Below are 19,202 nucleotides of genomic sequence, written 5' to 3' on the forward strand. Positions count from 1 at the left end.
ATTGAATCATGTTTGAAGGAAAACACAGGCACCTTCAAGACTTTTTGTACAGATGCTGTTTCAGGCTTTGGTGGTTCTTTAGATGGCTCTGGGGACATTGCTGCAGGGGTTGTTGCCATGTCTTCTTCAGCAGGAACTACCCTCCTAACCACTCTGCGTACCACTTTTATCACCTTCTTGTGGGTCCCACCCTTTAAGTCCTCTATGAGCTCTGGTTGACTAGCATTATCAGTAGTTTTAACACTGCCATTGAGTGTACCCTTCACTTTGCTTTCTCCATTCATTAAGGGTTCAGGACTCAAGGGAGCATGGGGAAGCTCTGGGCTTTTGAAGAACTTTCTGGTCGCCATCTTGTCTCTGTTGGGTGAGGGGCTTTTTACTCTCCTGAACTGTGGCTGGGAGTTGACCTCTGTAGGTGTGTCCCGAACAGGCTGAGGACTCTTAGCACGCAGTAGGCCTCTGCCAGGCTCCAGGCTGGGCACTGACTGGGAGCGGCTACTCAGGCTACCATCACTGTCATACTACTCACCCAGCAGATACAGTAGATGTAGATTGTCAGTGAGAAAGGGTAGAAAGATATTTAATCATTGTGAAGAGATTGCTAAATCAAGTCACAGTACTTTAAATTACACAATTACACATCTCTAATCACTTGTGTTGGTTCTTCTGTACATATTTCTGATTAATTAGCTGTTCTTTGATGAGGCCCTTCAGTAAAAATATCTCAGAACTCTCTGAAATCTATTCAGATGGTTGTCTTTCAATTGAAAACGCTGTAAATATTTCATCTTATCACTAAAGGACAAAGCAAAGCAAAACCACTTGGCTACCAAAAACAAACTAAGGTTAAAGTGAAGTAGAATACTAGTTTCTGTTGACAAATTATACAGAAGCGTTGTATGCAGGAGAGAACAGAGATAGCAGAGGAGGTGAACTATTGCATAAATACACTTTAGTGACTTTTTGCACTTAGTTTCTGCACGAAGCACATCTCCAAGCATGCATTTGCACACTCAGACTGAAAGTACGCCCCGTCTTCCTCCCTACCACGCTGCCTCTTAACACCTACACACATATACAGTAGATTCTGTCAGTGGATTATGAGCTACACCAAATAAACAATGTTTATCTGTCAGCAGGTTTTGCACAAAGCTCACTGACACCCAATTTTTTAAACTCTACAATAAAATTACCCTTACTTTTTACCGAAATATTGCCTCTTTAATTTGCAACAAATGCCTATTACTAAAATTATAAATTACCAAAAATATCCATTCTAACACTTCAAATCAGCTGATATACGGAGTACGACTTTGATTGAGATGGTTTACTGATATTTAGTAAATGTGTTTATCCAGCATCTTGACTCTGAACAGCTCAGACAAAGCACAGCTGGTGGAGTGCAATAGCTGCACATCAATCAACAGAACAACAAAGAATCGAAAAAACTGCACATCTTCAAGCCAAGATAACACCATTTAGAGGAAAATTACCATGCAGCAGGTGTGAAAGAGAGAAATCAGTAGTCCATATGTAAATGTAAATTAAATAAATGATGTTTTCATAAATCTTCCGGGAAATAACTGGCTATTCTTAAATACTCATTCTCAAAGTGGTATAGAGTCGAAGCAGCTATAGGCTTCCTGTGACAACATTTCTGCATCCTGTGTGAAAACACGTGGACTTGGAGCTAATAGCATATTATTCTGAAAATAATAAATGATAATATCTAAGGACAAATAGACAGCGTGCTTTTTGATTATCACTTCTCATTTTATAAGTGTATCTCTTCTCTGTGAGAGCATTATTAAAGAACTGTAATACTTCATTTGTTAGTATGAAGAATATCTGGGCACTTACATTGTCTTTTGAACTCTTGGGGATTGGCTTGTTGTCTTCTTTGATCTATAAAGGTCCATGTAAAAACGATATTAGCATTTGATTTAGGACAATAAGTATATGCTGAGGCATTTATGTAGATGCATCCAATGCATGTCATGCATTTTTAACGACCAAGTTACACAAAAAAATATAAAAAACTTGAAACCCAATAAAGCACCAATTTACAGTGCTTGCCATTTCTAATTATACATTTTAAGCAGTAGCATCAGATTAGTGCTGTGTTTAAGCCAGTGGCAGCTTTTCAAAATGTAATCATAAAAGCTATGGCAGAGAGCTGGCGAACTGCAGTCTCCCATGAAGTTGAAACAAACTGGTCATATTCACACAGTGATTTGTGTTTTCCATGTGCCCACACACACACACACACACATGCCCTGAGCGGAGCTGTTAGCAGCTGCGTTTTCATGAACCGTGCACACGGTACCCCAGTGCATTGCTACAGATAGATGTAAACGTGAAAGCACTGATGCTTTTCATGCACTCCACCTAGCTGATGTCACACAGTGCAGAAAGATGAGAATGGAGAATGGAGCATCACTTTCCTTTTGCTCCCAGAAGGAAAAACGTGATGAGAATGCCATGCTGGCAATGCTGCTGTCATGGGCTGGGCCGGGTAAGGGTTTGATGAGCAAGGGAGGGCAGGATAAAAAGATGAGTGGCAAATGGAAGGACCAGCAGACAAGAGGCTGGCACAATGGATGCTGGTCTTCACAGTTATATTATGTGAGGTCACAAACTTCAGGTAAACAAGACCCACAGTGCTGGAAAGAAGAGGAGGCTCTTGGCTCTGTTGAGTAGAAAGAAGTGATTAAACAGTAAGATTTGCTCCAAGTTGCATATAAAAAAAGATCCTAAAATCAAGCTAAATTTGTTGACATATATTAGATCAAGAGACGTATGACAGACCTATGGGAGGGTCAAAGAGGGCTCATTGTACAGCTGCAGTCGGACTTCTTTAAAACTAAAGCTTTTTGAATAGAAATATTCCTATTTATTAAGAAAAAGAAAAGAAAAAAAACTTTGAGTGATGTGATCCTAGTGCCCCCTTTTAGGAACAAATAAAAATTACACTGTTAATTCACATTTTTGTGTATATTTATAAAAGGTGCATCATGGTTGAAAATGCATAATCATAAAAAGAATCAACGCACAAATCCTATGGACTATTTATGGTACATTTTTGTTCCTTTTGGAACCTTGAAAGCGTGGTCACTTTTATTTTTCACACATTTACACATGTTTGGGATGACATGAGTAAGAATTAAATTCCTTAAAAAAAAATTGACAATTCTGTTAACAGAACTCTGTAATACTGAAAGCATAGACTTTCTATGAGAGTAACCACATGCGCATTAAGCTGCCCACATCACTATAGGGCAGCTGTGCAAACAGTAACAATCCAATCAGTAACTAACCCGTAAATATTTAGCTTGCTGTTCTGTTATAAATGCAGAAACCAAAGAATTTACATTCCCTGAAATTTTATTTTTAAATCTGCCAATAATAATAATAATAATAATAGCAAGACTTCAATATGTAAAATCACAGAAATACTGATAATTGCTAAATGTGTATATTCATCTGCTAGATAATTACTGTAAAACCAAACAAAGCAAATGGCCCTCCTTTTCATCCAGAAGGAAGCAAATCCAACTGAACATACATTTGTAGAATGTGACATTAATATTGTTTATAGGATAAAATACATTATTTGTCCAAGGCTACACATAGCATATAATAGTGATCAAAACAGAACTAACTGAATTGAACACCTTTAATACATGATTATACAGTAGCCAAAATTATGAAGATTAAATGCCATTCAACCTAAAACTTAATTTATTTCCTGAACTGAATTATAGTTCAACTGACAAAATGAAGAAACATATACCGAAACAAATCCCTGCCAACATAGGCAATTTATCTGAACAAAAGAGACATAAAAAGATACAAATGAACAGCTGAAAGTTTATGGCCGCATCAATAAAAGCTGCAGCAGACACACTGTGAAGCATATGATCCAATGACAGTATACACAAAATAACCTCCTGACTTCATCTATCAAACACTCAACACTCACTGAATAGAAAAAGAGTTCAAAAGCATTTTAAAATAGCCAAAAAAGTCAAAAAATGTGGCTCAATTGAAACAAATAAATAAGATGCCTGAAATGGCACTACCTTTTTCCAAAAGAGCAAACCAACTCAAACAAAAGCTTCTGTTGAGCATGATGGCATGGAGCACTTAACCTCAGAAATGCCAATCCAGTGCACCATTCCAGCCTCAAAATACCATATTACACAGCACGATCCAAACATGACAGTTTGAAAAAAAATAATAATAATTAATTCACCTTTTCGAGCAAAATTGCAACTTGCTGGATTTATCTTTAACACTGGTTGCCCCGGTCATTGCTCCGAGTGTGCCATCACACTCAAGCCTAAAAATAGGTGACAGAGCTGGCCTGAGTCCAGACCGCAGCAGTGCTCCGAGCCCACACACACCTCCATAGGTCTAGATCAACAGCTCCCTCATCCAGAACCATGAGTAAAGTCTGCGGCCTTACCTGAGATCCTCTGTAGCAGCTCCAAACAGTTAACGTCGCTCACAGTGCAGCCGAGTGCCGACCAAAGCAGCAAGACTCGTGTATGTGTGTGTTTGAGACAGAGACACTCCTGAGAACCAGAAGACCCACGTCACACTAACCGGCAGCCCTAGTTCTCAGAGGTGCAAAGTGATCGGCTATTCCTGACTCTGCTCTGTCAGGGGAGGAGAAGACAGCTGTCATGGTAGAGGGTCGGGAAGAGGCTAAAAATAAAACCTCAAGTACCACCGCTGCAACACTCCTGCTTTCTCCCCACCCCCAAAAATGTAGGCCAGGCAATGGAAAGATCCACAGTTGCTTCTCCTGCTCAGCTGCTCCAGAGCTAACGTTGGTCCAGTGCAGACGTGCACATGTGAGGATGCCTGCTGGTTTCAAAGAACGGTACGCAGGTTGAGCCGAAGCTCTCAAACTCTGAACGACGGTGCAAACTTTGTTGTTGTGGGATATGGAGCGAGCATCAAGGTGATGAGCGCTGGATAAATGTTTTTCCTCTGTGAGATACAGAGGTGTAGGGTGGAAAGGGGAAACAGAGGAGAAAAACAGAAGTGGTGAGAGAGACGGTTGAGGAAATGACGCAAGACCTTGGCACTTCCTTCACAGAGTGAATTCAAAAACGCAGAGCACACTGGAAATGAAAGCTGGTGTGGCTCACACCTAATGAACACGTATATAAGTGCAAGAGCTGAGCACGACTGACTCTTATAAAGACCCACCCTTATGTCACTCCAAACCCCTGGGACTTTCTCTTTTCTGTGAAAACAAAAAAAGATGGATTTTTAAAGAATATCTCCCATTCTTTTACACATAAAGCCAGTGAATGGAAACTAGGGCTGTCAAACTTCAAAATGACCTAAAGTCATCCATGAGATTTACAAGTTTGGGGCTAACAATGATGCATTAAATTGATCAAGTGTTACACTATAGACTTTTACATCATTACAAAAATATATTTCAAACGAATTCTGTTTTTTTAGTTTTTATTTTCCAATTTAGTCCTGAAAAACAATGCACAATGGTTTCAACAAAATATTAAGCAACACAACTGTTTTGAACACTGATAATAATAAGAAATGTAAATCAGCATATGTTTTCTGAAGGATCATGTGACACTGATCAGGACTGAAGTAATGTCTGCTGAAATTTCAACCTAATCTTGCATACCACAAGGACTTTTGTTGTGTTTTGTAATATTTTGGAGCTTGACAGCCCCCTTCCCCATTTCAGCATAAATAATATTATAATTACAGGATTTTTATAATTATAGGATTTTAGGATTATTTTCATAATAAATCACCTTTTGTGTTCCACAAAATGATGCCATGAAAGTTTAGAATGACATCATGACAGAAATGTTAAATGTTAATTTATTTAGAGTGAGTGCTAAAGTGCACTCGATTAAGCTTTATTAACTCTGTCATTTATTGTTCTGATATTCTTTTCATCTGCATTTGTCAAAGATAAGACATTTACAAAAAAATAAGACTTTTCTTCCTTAAGCAACAGGAAACCACAGTGCACAGTTGAGCTTAGACTGTCCATAGTCTTAGCCAAGAATCACTGCCAAAAATCAATCAGTTCTGCTGCCTCCCAAAGAGCAGAACACACTTTTGAGTGTGTAGTAGAGGTGTAGGCAAGCTTCGGGACATGTCGTACAATTGCTCTGTCGCATAGTTACACGCACCATCACTGTAAATTGACCTGTCAATCATCTTGTCACAGTTAACATCCTCCACATTTAATCTAATTTAACCTCCTACCGTATAGAAAGTAAAGAAGTAGCAAGCTGATCTGCCGGCCGTGAGTCTTTATGTGGAGAACTCTGCTCATATTTTTTGCATAATTAATTATTTAAAAGTTAATGGCCAAACGGATGTTTATAAAGGTTCACATTGTTGGTGCACATGAAATATAACACAGATGACATTAAACTTTTTTTTTTACCAGGTTAAATGTTGATTATTATTAACTTAAACCCCTTTATCTGAACCTTGCTACTTTAAAGTCGTTCATGCACATCTGCCATTTTTGTAGTTTTTTTTACGATTTTTATTTGTGTTTGCAGTTCTGAACTAAATCCTTCGGCAAAGCGCAATAGATTGTGGGCAACCCTGGATAGTTTAGTTCCACTCCTTCTCCAACACGCATACCTTGAGTTTTCAAATAAGCCTTGATGACTTGATTAGCTGGATCAGGTGTGTTTAATTAGGGTTGCATCTGAAACCAGGGGTGTCAAACTCAGTTTCTAGAGGTCTGGAGCCCTGCAGAGTTCAGATTCAACCCTACCTAAACACACCTGATCCAACTAATCAAGTCCTTCCGGCCCTCCAGAAACTGAGTTTAACACCCCATCTAAACTGTGCAGGGCTGCGGCCTTTTAGGAACAGAGTTTGACTATGAAGAGAGGAGAGAGAGGAGGGGAAGTGCCTTTTCATGTCTGTAACACCTTAACCTGCCACTAGGAGGCAAAACTTCGTGTTTTACTCCATGTATGCACCAGAGGGCACTGTAGCCCTTCTTAAAGGTGGCCTGAAGCTATCAGTGGCCAACACACCGTCAAGGGAGGCTGATTGTGTTCACCTTTTTCACTTGTGTACTTTTCACTCCCACTATCATTTTTTAGATGGTGCAGGTGTCCCGCATACAGAAGTCACCCTGCTGGAGGTGGAGGGGGTGATAGCCCAGGCTCTGCAGATGGTGCCGGTACAGGCCTGTGGCGGCTTGGGGTGTGGCACAAGCGAGGAGACTGTGCTACAGCACGTCCTGAAGAGGACACAGCGCTCCCACCCCTGTCTGTGTGGATTACAAGACCACTATGTCGGCCGGCATTCATGTCTCTTTGGGAGAACATGATAAGGGGGAGCAAGCTGAGCTGACACTGCACTCAGATCTGAGAGAGAAACGGCATTTGGATTGGTGAGGAATGTGCGCTATGAGGCTGTCATCTGGGGATAATGAGAAGAGTATGCAACACAGAACAGCCAGGAACAAACCAGAACACTCTCAACCTCTGGCCAACACAGCAAACACAGGACAATGACATGCCAGCGTGCACTCTGATCCCTGAACAACTCGAACCCTTGACTCTATTGCGCATCCTGTCCAAACCAGAGATGTCACATTATACAATTAAATTATCCTTATAATGTTACTTGGACCACAACTACTGAAACTGTTTTACTGTAAAATGATATAAAGTGATAAAATGCATTTCCATTTATCATAAAGGTCTATATTGAAGACTGGAGTAATGGCTGCTGAAAATTCAGCTTTGCCATCACAGGAATAAATAAGATTATAAAAAATATTTTTAATTACAAAACGGTTTTCTTTTTTATTAATAATATTTCACAATATTACTGTTTTTACTGTAAAAAAAATTAGCATAAGAGACAAAACATCTGAAAGTTTAAGCAGTAGCAAATATATAGTATTTAATAGGGGTATAGCAGTACGCAAAAATCACGGTTCGGTACGTACAGTTCATTTTCAGTACAGTAAGGGAAAGAAATGCAAATATTAAACAGCAGGTTGTTTATTACTATAAACATTTTTTAACAATTTGTTTACACTTTTTAAAAATACTTTTTAATAAAATAAGTAATTAAAAAATAATTTATAATACAATAAAAAGGATAAGAAATAAAATACTGCTGCAAAGTTCTCCACTAAATAAAATACTCTCAGTCTCAAACCAATATCATATAATAAAATATAATGAAAAATATAAATAACTATGATTACAGTGCAGCATTACCAATCCCAGCTTGTATGCCTGCTCATATTTAAAAAATATATACCACTTTTTCAGCATCAACAGTTTCAGTTTTTAGACCTGCTCAGATTTCGTTATTGCGTTGGACCGATCGGAATTAAGAGCAAAGGTCTGTTTAAATGCAGACGGGAGCTGCGTTTGAATTACAACCGTTTTTTTTCCTTGTTGTAGTGATGTTCACACTCGCATGATGCCTTTTGAAAACCTTAGGCCGGTGACACACTGGCATATTGCACCTGTCAAACATAGTCTATTTTGCCGTCAATACTGTTGACGGTGTCCTTTATCAGTAGGCTTTATATTTATGCTCAACATGAAGTATAGATATTGTTGTCGTGAAGACAAGATCCTGGTCTGTCGGCGGTCTTCCTCTATGTCACCTACAGTAGCAGCAGCGTCGCGTCAGGCACGATTCTGGTGTAAAGACACAGAAAACGAGAAGCAGCCGTCACGCAGCAGAAACGCCACGCTCACGCCACGCAGCCAGTGTGTCACCGGCCTTACGGCTCCGCTGCGTGACAGCTCCGTGTTCCGTCGTCCGTCAATACCCACCAGGTCCGTATTTGTTGCGGAACGGCTGCGGTCATGACTGACAGCTGACGTCACGATGCCCCATGTAATCTCGCGAATTCTGGTGTGATCGCGCGATATGTAGTTTCTATCAACAGAACTACCAAACCAGGAACAGTTTTTCCATCCGAAGGAGTATAGGATAGAACGTCTCCGGTTACTATCGTAACCTTTTCTTTTCTCTTTTCATTTCTTCATCGATCGTGTCAACGGGGTTAAAACTTCAACAAGCCTGTCTCCGCCCATTATGACGTTTTCAAGGTGTAGTGTAGGGAAATATGAGCGCGGTGTATTTTATTTTGAAAATTAAACGGATCTTTTATTTTGTTTCTGGCTGTTCTGTTTTATCACTCGACTTCCTGTCCTGCGTACTCTGCCCTGTAGTGCTGCGGAGCGCTCCGGCATCCGGCAAAAATAGAAGCTCTGCGTATCTGCTCCGGAGGGCTGCGGATCGCCGGAGTTGGAACGCAGCTGTAATGCATTCAGTGGAAATACACTCATTGACTTTAATGGAAACCTATTGACTCCGCCGCCGTGCCGGAGCCGTAACGCAGCCGTTACGCATCTGGTGGAAATTGGCGGTTAGAATCAGCTGCAGGGCGGGATTTGTGCTGAACGCGGAGACTTCCACCACTTAATATGTTCGTTTGGAAACACGAAAATGTGCCTATGTTCCGCCTACAAAATATTGCATTCGGTCATTCGGTACACACGTGCACCGTACCGAAAGCCCTGTACCGAAACGGTCCGGTACGAATACACGTACCGTTACACCCCTAGTATTTAATAATCCTAATCATTTACACTAGAACACTGGAAGAGTTATAAATGTTTCATATCAGGCCAGTTTCTGATAACACTGTAAACACTGAAAAGAACCTGGATTGGAATGCAAAACTTTCATTCCTGTGATGCAAAAAGTTTGGACAAATTTGCAGTTTTAAGCAAAAAGACTGACATGTGGAGTTTAGATATTCTGATTACAGTTTACTCATCATTTTAAGAAACATGAATTGGTATTAATGTGTACTCAAATTTGTATTTATATTAGTGATAAATCTTTGTATCCAAAGTTTAACAAATAATACACGAGTAGCACCAAAAATACCTGAGAAAAGTACTAAGATATTAAAAAAAAAAGAGAGTTCAAATCAAAGCAGTCTGGATATCCGGTTCGCGAACGAATCATTCAGTTCACCAAATCGAACTGAATCGTTTTAAACGGTTCGCATCTCTAATACGCATTAATCCACAAATGACTTAAGCTGTTAACTTTTTTAATGTGGCTGACACTCCCTCTGAGTTCAAACAAACCAATATCCCGGAGTAATTCATGTACTCCAACAGTACACTGACTGAACTGCTGTGAAGAGAGAACTGAAGATGAACACCGAGCCGAGCCAGATAACGAACAAAACATTGACTCATTCACGAGTCAAGAACCGTTTCTGTCAGACGCATCCGATTCGTGAACCGAGGAGCTGATGATACTGCGCATGTGTGATTCAGCGTGAAGCAGACCGACACACAGAACGCCTGAACCGAACTGATTCTTTTAGTGATTGATTCTGAACTGATTCTGTGCTAGTGTTATGAGCGCGGGTAAACCGAAGGCTTGAATCAAGGGCAATCATCGCAAATGACGCCATTATACGTCGAGCGCAAAAGAACCGGTGAACCGCTTTCTTCAACCGGTTTATTGAATCAAACTGTCCGAAAGAACTACTGGTGATCCGAAAACCGATGCAACTGGTTCTTCACTCGTAAACGAGTCAGTATATTGTTCGTTATCTGGCTCGGCTCGGTGTTCATCTTCATTTCTCTCTTCACAGCAGTTCAGTCAGTGTACTGTTTGAGTACATGAATTACTCCGGGATATTGGTTTGTTTGAACTCATAGGGAGTGTCAGCCACATTAAAAAAAAGTTAACAGCTTAAACCATTTGTGGATTAATGCGTATTAGAGATGTGAACCGTTTAAAAGATTCAGTTCGATTTGGTGAACTGAATGATTAGTTCGCGAACCGGATATCCAGCTGCTTTGTTTTGAACTCTCTCTCACAACAGACACGGAAGTGAACACAATGCTGAATAAAGTCGTCGTTTTTGCTATTTTTGGACCAAAATGTATTTTCGTTGGTTCAAAAAATTCTAACCGACCCTCTGATGTCACATGGACTACTTTGATGATGTTTTTCTTACCTTTCTGGACATGGACAGTATACCGTTCACACAGCTTCAATGGAGGGACTGAGAGCTCTCGGACTAAATCTAAAATATCTTAAACTGTGTTCCAAAGATAAACTGAGGTCTCACGGGTTTGAAACAACATCAGGGTAAGTTATTATTACATAAATTTGCTATCTGGGTGAACTAACCCTTTAAGTCATAACGTAATAACATCATTCCATATATATAATTAAATAACAAAAAATTCCACAACTCGAGCTCGCTGATTGGTTTAAGAATAAACCACTAATTTATCTTAGATATTTTTGCTGCATATGCTACAGAAAAACAAATTCAAACATGCATAAATGGCTGCCAACAGGCTCGACATAAATGGCTGTCAACGTGTTCCCTCCTGACTGCTCCACTGACTGTCTAACCGCTGCCGATCTTGGACTGGATCTGGTTTTCTTGTTTTGCTGAGCGGTGCCAGTCCAAGATATTTTATGTTCATTTCCAGTCCATTCTAGGGCTGTGTGATTAATCGAAATCGTCATAAAATCACAATTTGAGCGTCACGATTTCTAAATCGCTTTATAGCACGATTTTCCGAGACCCTGACAGAACAGGTTCACACACTGTCTATGATGCGTCTTTTTTTCCGAGCCCATGTTGATGGATCAGAGCGTTCACACTGCACACGGTAAATGGCTAGAAATAAAAATGTGCGAAAATAATTAATATCTAACACATGAGCATAGAGAGAATTGTGAGTGCACAGGACGCAGTTTAAGTGAGAGGAGACATGTTTTAAGTGCGCACACTCTCTCCGGGCAAGAACGTCTGGTTTTGTGACAGAGTAAAGGAAATCTGCGTGCGAACAGAGAGATTTGCGCTCGTGTATTATTTTAATGTGCTTTCACGTTACAATAACGCGCTCTCGCTGCTGCTTCTGTACCGCATATACATACTGTATACACACTGCAAACGGAGTACATGTGAACCTTTATAATGTATAACAAATCTATTTCCACACCTGAGGCACCGCTACAATTAATGAGCTCTATGAACAAAGCATGGCAAAAAAATAAAAGTCCCTGGACACGGGATTTATTTATTTTTTGCCACAAGTCTATAAATTTTGTTACACCTTTACTATAGTGATAATTTTGACTTATGTCTGTTCTAGAGACATTACAACTTTTTAATAAAGCTTTAATTGGTTTTCTTTTGGAAATATGTTTCAAATTCATCCTGAATGCATATTTATGACTGTAGCCTAAAGCATATCCGTGTGTGTCAAAATCGTGATTAAAATCGAAATCGCAAAATTGATCGAAGAAATCACGATAGCACAGCGCTAGTTCATTCAATAAATAAGGTTAACAATCTAGCTTCTGAGTACTAAGTTATTAACCCACAATAGCGGAGTCAGTTAATTTTTTTTTGCAGTGGGCATATGTGTTTGGTTGTGTGCGCCGCGAGTTGATAAAGGTTGGGAACCACTGGCCCAGACTATACACAATCCCCTCAACTCAAGAAAAACACATCCACCTGCAAAAACAAATCATGATCATGGATTGACAAGCCCCTAAATAAATGATGTTCTGGCCAGTCCAGAGGTTATGACACTGTTTACAGAGCTCAGCCGAGCTTGTCAACATCAGCCTGAGTCATGCACAAGCTGATTACAGCCAGAAACATCTCTGTAAACCAAGATCAGTAAAACCCTTGTGTGGGCACACAGCAGTGATAGCTTACGGAGTACGGAAAAAAAGGTAGTCTAAGAAGATAAATGTAGCTAAAAATGATGAACTACATATGAGGAAAAAGTACCTGACATGGCATCGGTCCACGAAAAGAGAAGACAGACTGCATGTACAGTAGATGAGAGCATCTAAGAGCCAAGTCTAGAGATGGAAAACACACATACTGAAAGAATCAATGCCAACACTGGCCTTATTTTCCCCTACCATTACTGCTAGACATCCTCATTACCAAAAGAGTCCTGGAGGATGTGACCTCAACACTGGGTAGCAAGATCTTCTCTGTTCCTGCATTTGCAAACTGAAATCGGATAAGAGGAATTGATTATTTATAGAATAAACTTTAGATGTTAAAATACGTTACAAAAATGTGTTAATGTGTGACACTAAAGACTGGAGTAATGGCTGCTAAAATTCTGCTTTTCCATCACAGGAATAAATTACATTTTAAAATATCTTAAAATAGTAAACGGTTACATTATTGTAATAATGTACTGTTTTTACACTAATTATGATCAAATAAAAACAAATTTGATAAGGTTTTTAAATAGGCTTTATGCTTAAAATGTAAAGGCAGTTATGTATATCCAGTGTTGGGGAGTAACTAGTTACATGTAACGGCGTTACGTAATTTAATTACAAAATTATTGTAACTGTAATTAGTTACAGTTACCAAGAAAAAATGAGTAATTAAATTACAGTTACTTATGAAATTTTTAACGATTACAAAGGGGATTACATTTGAATATTTACACACATCCACATACAGATTTAACTGATTTCTTTCCCAAATTGCACTGACTATTCTGAGACATACCGCCCTGATAATTTCTGGGATGCGGAAATACAGTCTGGTTCGTAGAATCCAGTCATAAAAACAGAATGCCTAGTGCGGACGGAATATGCCACATTTTGGATGACTAAATCAAAAGTAGGTCAGTACACTTGAATCAAAACTTGACATGGACTAGTGTCTGTTAATATAAAGCCCCAAAAATGCGATATATAACTTGCACATTCTGCGTGTCTGTGGAAATCAGGCGCGGACTGGACACCGGGAGAACCGGGACAATTCCCGGTGGCCTGGCAGCCGATTTTGCCCCACTATTTAATATCATTATTGTATAATTGCCTGCCGAATGTCATTTGCGAATCCGCCATTTGATAATTAAATCTCTAATAAGTCATGAAGTGTTAGTCATGACTCGCGCGCTCTCCGCGCCTCCGCCAAACAGTTTCAGACTCCGAGTAATCAATGCGAGAGAGAGAGAGAGAGAGAGAGAGAGAGAGAGAGAGAGAGGACTGCTGGAGCAGAGAAGCAGAACTCCTGTTCAGGGTTTCAGGTCAGTTTCATCTGTAAAGATGCTTTTTTGTCTTTTGTTTTTTTATTTATTTAATCAAGCAGCAGCACGTTGCTCATCAGTCATCACTCAAAATACTATATAAAGGACATCATTATTATCTGTTGTAATGTTACAGTAGTAATTTAGCTGAAAAAAAATTCAGATTTTTTTTTTATAGGTTTAGGGGGAGCTACGACAGACAACAACACAACCCTTACGAAAATTAACATTTTAATATGTAACTATAAATCCAGAGAAAATGGTTACTATTGTTTAACTGTGGTAACCAAAAATGTAAAATAATTTTACAAATGTATTTATTTAAAAATAAATACAAATCCACTTGAAAAAAAAAGGTTATTTTACTTTTATATAGGCTAATAAAAGCATGGTCATTTTTTGTAAGGGAAAAACATGACTCGTGTACAGTATTAGGATTTTTCTATAAAGATATTGTAGTATTGTAGAGTATTGTATTGTAAAGTATAGTTTTGTTCAATCTTGAGTATTAAAGTCATGAGAGAGATGGATAACAGGGCAAAATAAAGAGACTGAAGAGAAAAATGGAAGTGAAGATGCAGTTCAGGAGAGAACTTTTAATTATTTTGCATGTCCCCAAATTAAAGATTTAAACCTTTTTTATGTCAGGTCCATACAAAAAATAGTTTTGTCCATGAATTTGTCTGTATGAGTTTGAATTTTCCAGTCTGATTTTTTTTCCCAGTCCGCCCCTCCTGTAAATTAATGGCAAAGACATGGTTTCATTTACTACACATAAGCCTACTGAAGCTCGCAGTGTTTTCAACCTCTGCCATCTCAATATAGGAGTACACGAGCACATAAACATAATTTCTAGAACTGCTCTGTGTCACTTGATGTGCATTTTACTTATTTTGAGAAAACTATCATCATATACAGAGACAGCAGTTTCAAAAAAACACCAATGTTTCAGGAGTTTATTACACAGAATACGTCACATGCTTATTAGATAACTGTATTTAAGTTGATGTACATGCTTTTATTTATTATTCTTTAATTTTCACAAATTTAGAAAAGTAATCAAAAAGTACTCAAAAGTAATTAGTTACATTACTTTAATAAAGTAATTGAAAAAGTTACACTACTATTACATTTTAAACAGGGTAACTTGTAATCTGTAACCTATTACATTTCCAAAGTAACCTTCCCAACACTGTGTATATCACACCAAGTCCCATTTGCAAGAAAAAGAAATATGCTAAACATAAAAAGACTTTTATATCGTAATTGTACTTAATGTCCAAATATATTATTTAAATATTAGCTGGCAAATATTGATTTTTTTATCAACTGTAACAACTATTAGAATCATTTTATATACATTAATATCTAACATGTTCAATTAAATTCAAATTTATTTGTATAGTGCTTTTCATTTTAAATAGCTATCACTAAATATGTTTGTCCACCGTTATGGTCATGTCAAAGGCAGTGTGAATACAATATAAATAAATTATAATATAATTACAATATAACTAATTGTGTGTCTATGCCTTTACTGTGCACTACATTAAACAAAGGCTGTGTAAAGTGTGGATTTGGTGATAAAGAGCAAATATTTGTTTTCTCTAAATATGCATTTAATATCACCTAATTTTCCAGCTATTCTCAAACCATTCATTTGAAGCAGTTCAAAGATTTAGTCTCTCTAAACCCCTTCTTTCCGTGAGCCTGCTCTGCTCTGATTGGTCAGATGGCCTAGTCTGTTGTGATTGGTCTACAGCGCGTGTCAGAAACAATACGGCGGGGTCAAGTTGTTTGCGGCTGGCCAATGTGTTACCCCTTGACATGTAGCCATCACTGAAGTGGGATTCGAATTACTAACGACTCATTTCAGCTGTATAGAGTCGTTTCTTTATTTTGGGAGACAATAACTTTTTTTATCATGTTCTTTCAGCTCTACTAGATCGTTTACATTTACATACAGCTACATTACACACTTCATGAAAGACAATATTGGAAATGGCATAATAGGGCCACTTTAAAAACCACCATAAAGGTCAAGAAAACAAGAAGACCACCACAATCCATCACTCCACTTAGACCCATTTTGCCATTCCGGTTTGAAATCTCTTTACCAATTTAAACATAACTGAGACACTGTAATGGAGTACAAACTTCACAATCATCGGGAAGGAGGAGGCGGGAACCGGCGGACAATCAGATGAAGACTTTAATAATAAAATAAACCCAAAACAGCGCGACTGCCGTGCACAAACAAAACCAAACACAATCTAAAGCCCAGGCCTAGTCCTCTCTCGTTCTTCACTGTCGTCGCTCCTCTTTTGTATCCTTCCGATCTCCTCCGTGGGACTCGAGACCGGTGAGTGGAGCAGGTGTTGCCCATTTCCTATTCACTCCACCGGCCTCGCTCCGTTCACACGGCTCTCGGCCCCACCCCACTCATCACAGACACTTTTGATTTTGCTGAAGTAGAGCGTGGTTACCAAGCCAACACCAGAAGCGTGCATGGCAAGCCTCTTTAAAGCCACAATCAGCACTTGTTTAGCAGCCAGGCTAATTCTATGCGTCTGTGTTATTCTTTGTGCAATCCAGGGAAAATATGGCTGCCTTTACACAACTCAAGGAATTTAGATGGTCCTTCACCCCAGTGCCAGGTCGAAGGTCAGGAATTAATTTAATGGCCATGAGTGCATCAGGGCCCAATCCAAGCATGGGTGGGTTCTGCCTACAATGGGTTCACTTGAGAGCCAAAGTACCTTGAGTACCAAACAAATGATGGGCTGTCATCAAACTGACAGCCCATCGGCTGGAAACATATTGAAATTGTGATATTACATAAACCCCTCTGAACCAGCGGTTCCTCATGAAGCATGCCAGCACATGTGAATTCCAGCTGAAGAGCTCTTCCCAATTTTTAGAATAATAAAGAATTGTTGTATCACAATGTTTATACGGATCATTGTCGAAAGAGCATTTCCACTGGTCTGATTATTTATGGAGGAGCTTTTGTTTTGTATGTGCCCTCAGATAAATAAATACTTTTTTGAACCATTTTGGCTGGACTTAAAATGTCAGGCTGCTGAATTGGCACTGGGTTCAAAATGACAACACTGTTTTTTTGAAGCCAGGGACAGTTCCACGCTGAAGCTAAACTACACCACAGTGCCCTGTGTGTGCCTGGAGCCCATTGCATTCTGGGACAATTCAGCTGCAATTAGCTGTGGTTACAGTAATAGAGTGAGACATTGCAGAGCTCTACATTGAGGTCTACCAGCTAGAACCACACATATACAGAGATATTATTTTAATACCAATATTAATAATAATAAATCCATATTTATTTTCAAAAATAAATAATTTAAAATGGCATTATATGCCTGTATTTACAAATATAGTATATAATAAAATATGATATATTTTATAATAATAATGCCTATATATACACTGTAATAATAATAAGAAGAAGAACAAGAAGATACGATATTCACCAATAAAATTAAACTAATACTATACGCAACTTTTTTTCATTCTATTTTGATAAAAGCATCTGCTAAATGAATAAATGGAAATGTAAAAACATTTTCATTATATTATATTATATTATATATTTTTAAGAGGTTTCTTTTCTGTAGGTCTTTGCTTCCATTGTGCACTTTCAGAAGATTGTTTGTATTTCCTGTGTATTTTTGTACTGGAAGCTTGAGTGGAAATTACTCTGAATGTAACAGCATACAAACAACGAGAGGCTAACCAAAATGTATGGCTCATCTCCATTTCCCTTAACCCAGGAAACGAGCATCCTCTGCACTGATCTGCAAGGACCTTTGGACACACCCATCTAAACTCATTCATACAGAACAAAGCCACAATTTCCATCATAATTGCATTTCGCCACCACGTGGCCACCAGCAGTCTCCTTATTTGTGTGAATAGGCTCTGATGAAAAGGATGGCTTTATCAGATGGCTGCCACATTATTATGCAGAGAACACAAAACTCTGTTAAAGAGAAGGAGCCTTGCGTCATCCTTTTTGCACAGCATCTCCAAGCATAGCAGAAGCTCTGTGCTTTAATCCATCAGTATGATGAAACGCAGTCTCCTTTCTCGCTCAATGACAGCCTTTTATCCACATGTAACCGACTCATGCAGCCACCATCTGGCATTCAGGGAGGTTTCATGCCAGCGTCTACTTAGGCTGGGACGTTGGCACTAAATCTAGGCATAACCGACCACTTCAGGCTTATGATTCCCTCGATGAAAAGCTGAAAGGAACCACAAAAGCAGTTCTCATCAGTATTTAATCAGCAGCCATCAGAACAGGACTGCAAAAATGTACATGTTTACATGCACAACTAATAACGCCTGTAATGTCATGTAAACACTTTAAATTGTGTTCTTTTTTAAGGTCAAACAACAATTAAAGTTGTCTCTGCATAATAATCTAGCACAGTATACACTCTCACACACACACACACACACAAGCACAAAGCTAAATAAACCTTAAATAAAGGTAAACTATAGCAGTAAACTGATTATACTGATCAATGAAATCTTAGAAACAACAACTATTTTTGTTCCAAATTGATCATGGTGGCTCTATCGTGGATGAAATGCTTGCTGCTGTGCAGTGCCATAAGGCATTCATTGATTGGTCTGGCTTGCTCTGCCAACTACTGTGGTAACCACAATATCCAGCTTTGAGTAAACCTCAAATACCAGCATGATCCCTGAGCCCTTGGTTCAAGCTACTGTTGCCAAACAAACACTAAAGGAACTTTATTTGTTTTCCGTGAGAGAGAAAATGAATCTGTTTGCTCTGTATTCCTCCATTTGAAGTTGCCCTTAAGTGACCTTTGGGGGCTATTAAGGGTTTTGCTTTGTAATCATTCCAGGTTACGTTACAGTGGCATGACTGCATCATAAACGGGAAAAACAACTGCTGGTTTCTCAATCCTAGATGACAAGCACCTCTGCTAGAACGTAGGAACTTCCTGCCCAAAGAGCCAGTCACAGCACGCTCAACGTCCTTCTTACGCCATCAGCATAAACACATCCACTCTCGCCTCCTAGATT

At 38.9% G+C, this 19,202-nt stretch overlaps 1 protein-coding gene across 11 annotated transcripts in view; it reads right to left on the minus strand.

The window, feature by feature from the left end:
• The window catches only part of LOC132122732 (unconventional myosin-XVIIIa-like), a 102,457-nt gene that overhangs the window by 63,035 nt on the left and 20,220 nt on the right, over positions 1-19,202 (minus strand). Inside the window, exons 1-3 of one of the 11 annotated variants that reach the window (XM_059533088.1) lie at positions 4,469-5,020; positions 2,445-2,689; positions 1,861-1,905 (exon numbers count right to left, since the gene is read on the minus strand). The exons of the other annotated variants lie outside the window; for them this stretch is intronic. Coding sequence (XP_059389071.1) covers positions 1,861-1,905; positions 2,445-2,483 — 84 coding nt within the window. The 5' untranslated portion in view covers positions 2,484-2,689; positions 4,469-5,020. Of the gene's footprint in view, positions 1-1,860; positions 1,906-2,444; positions 2,690-4,468; positions 5,021-19,202 lie in introns of those variants that run through there. 11 annotated transcript variants of the gene reach the window in all.

This window comes from Carassius carassius, chromosome 41 (genome assembly GCF_963082965.1).
Source record: "Carassius carassius chromosome 41, fCarCar2.1, whole genome shotgun sequence".
Taxonomy (NCBI): domain Eukaryota; kingdom Metazoa; phylum Chordata; class Actinopteri; order Cypriniformes; family Cyprinidae; genus Carassius; species Carassius carassius.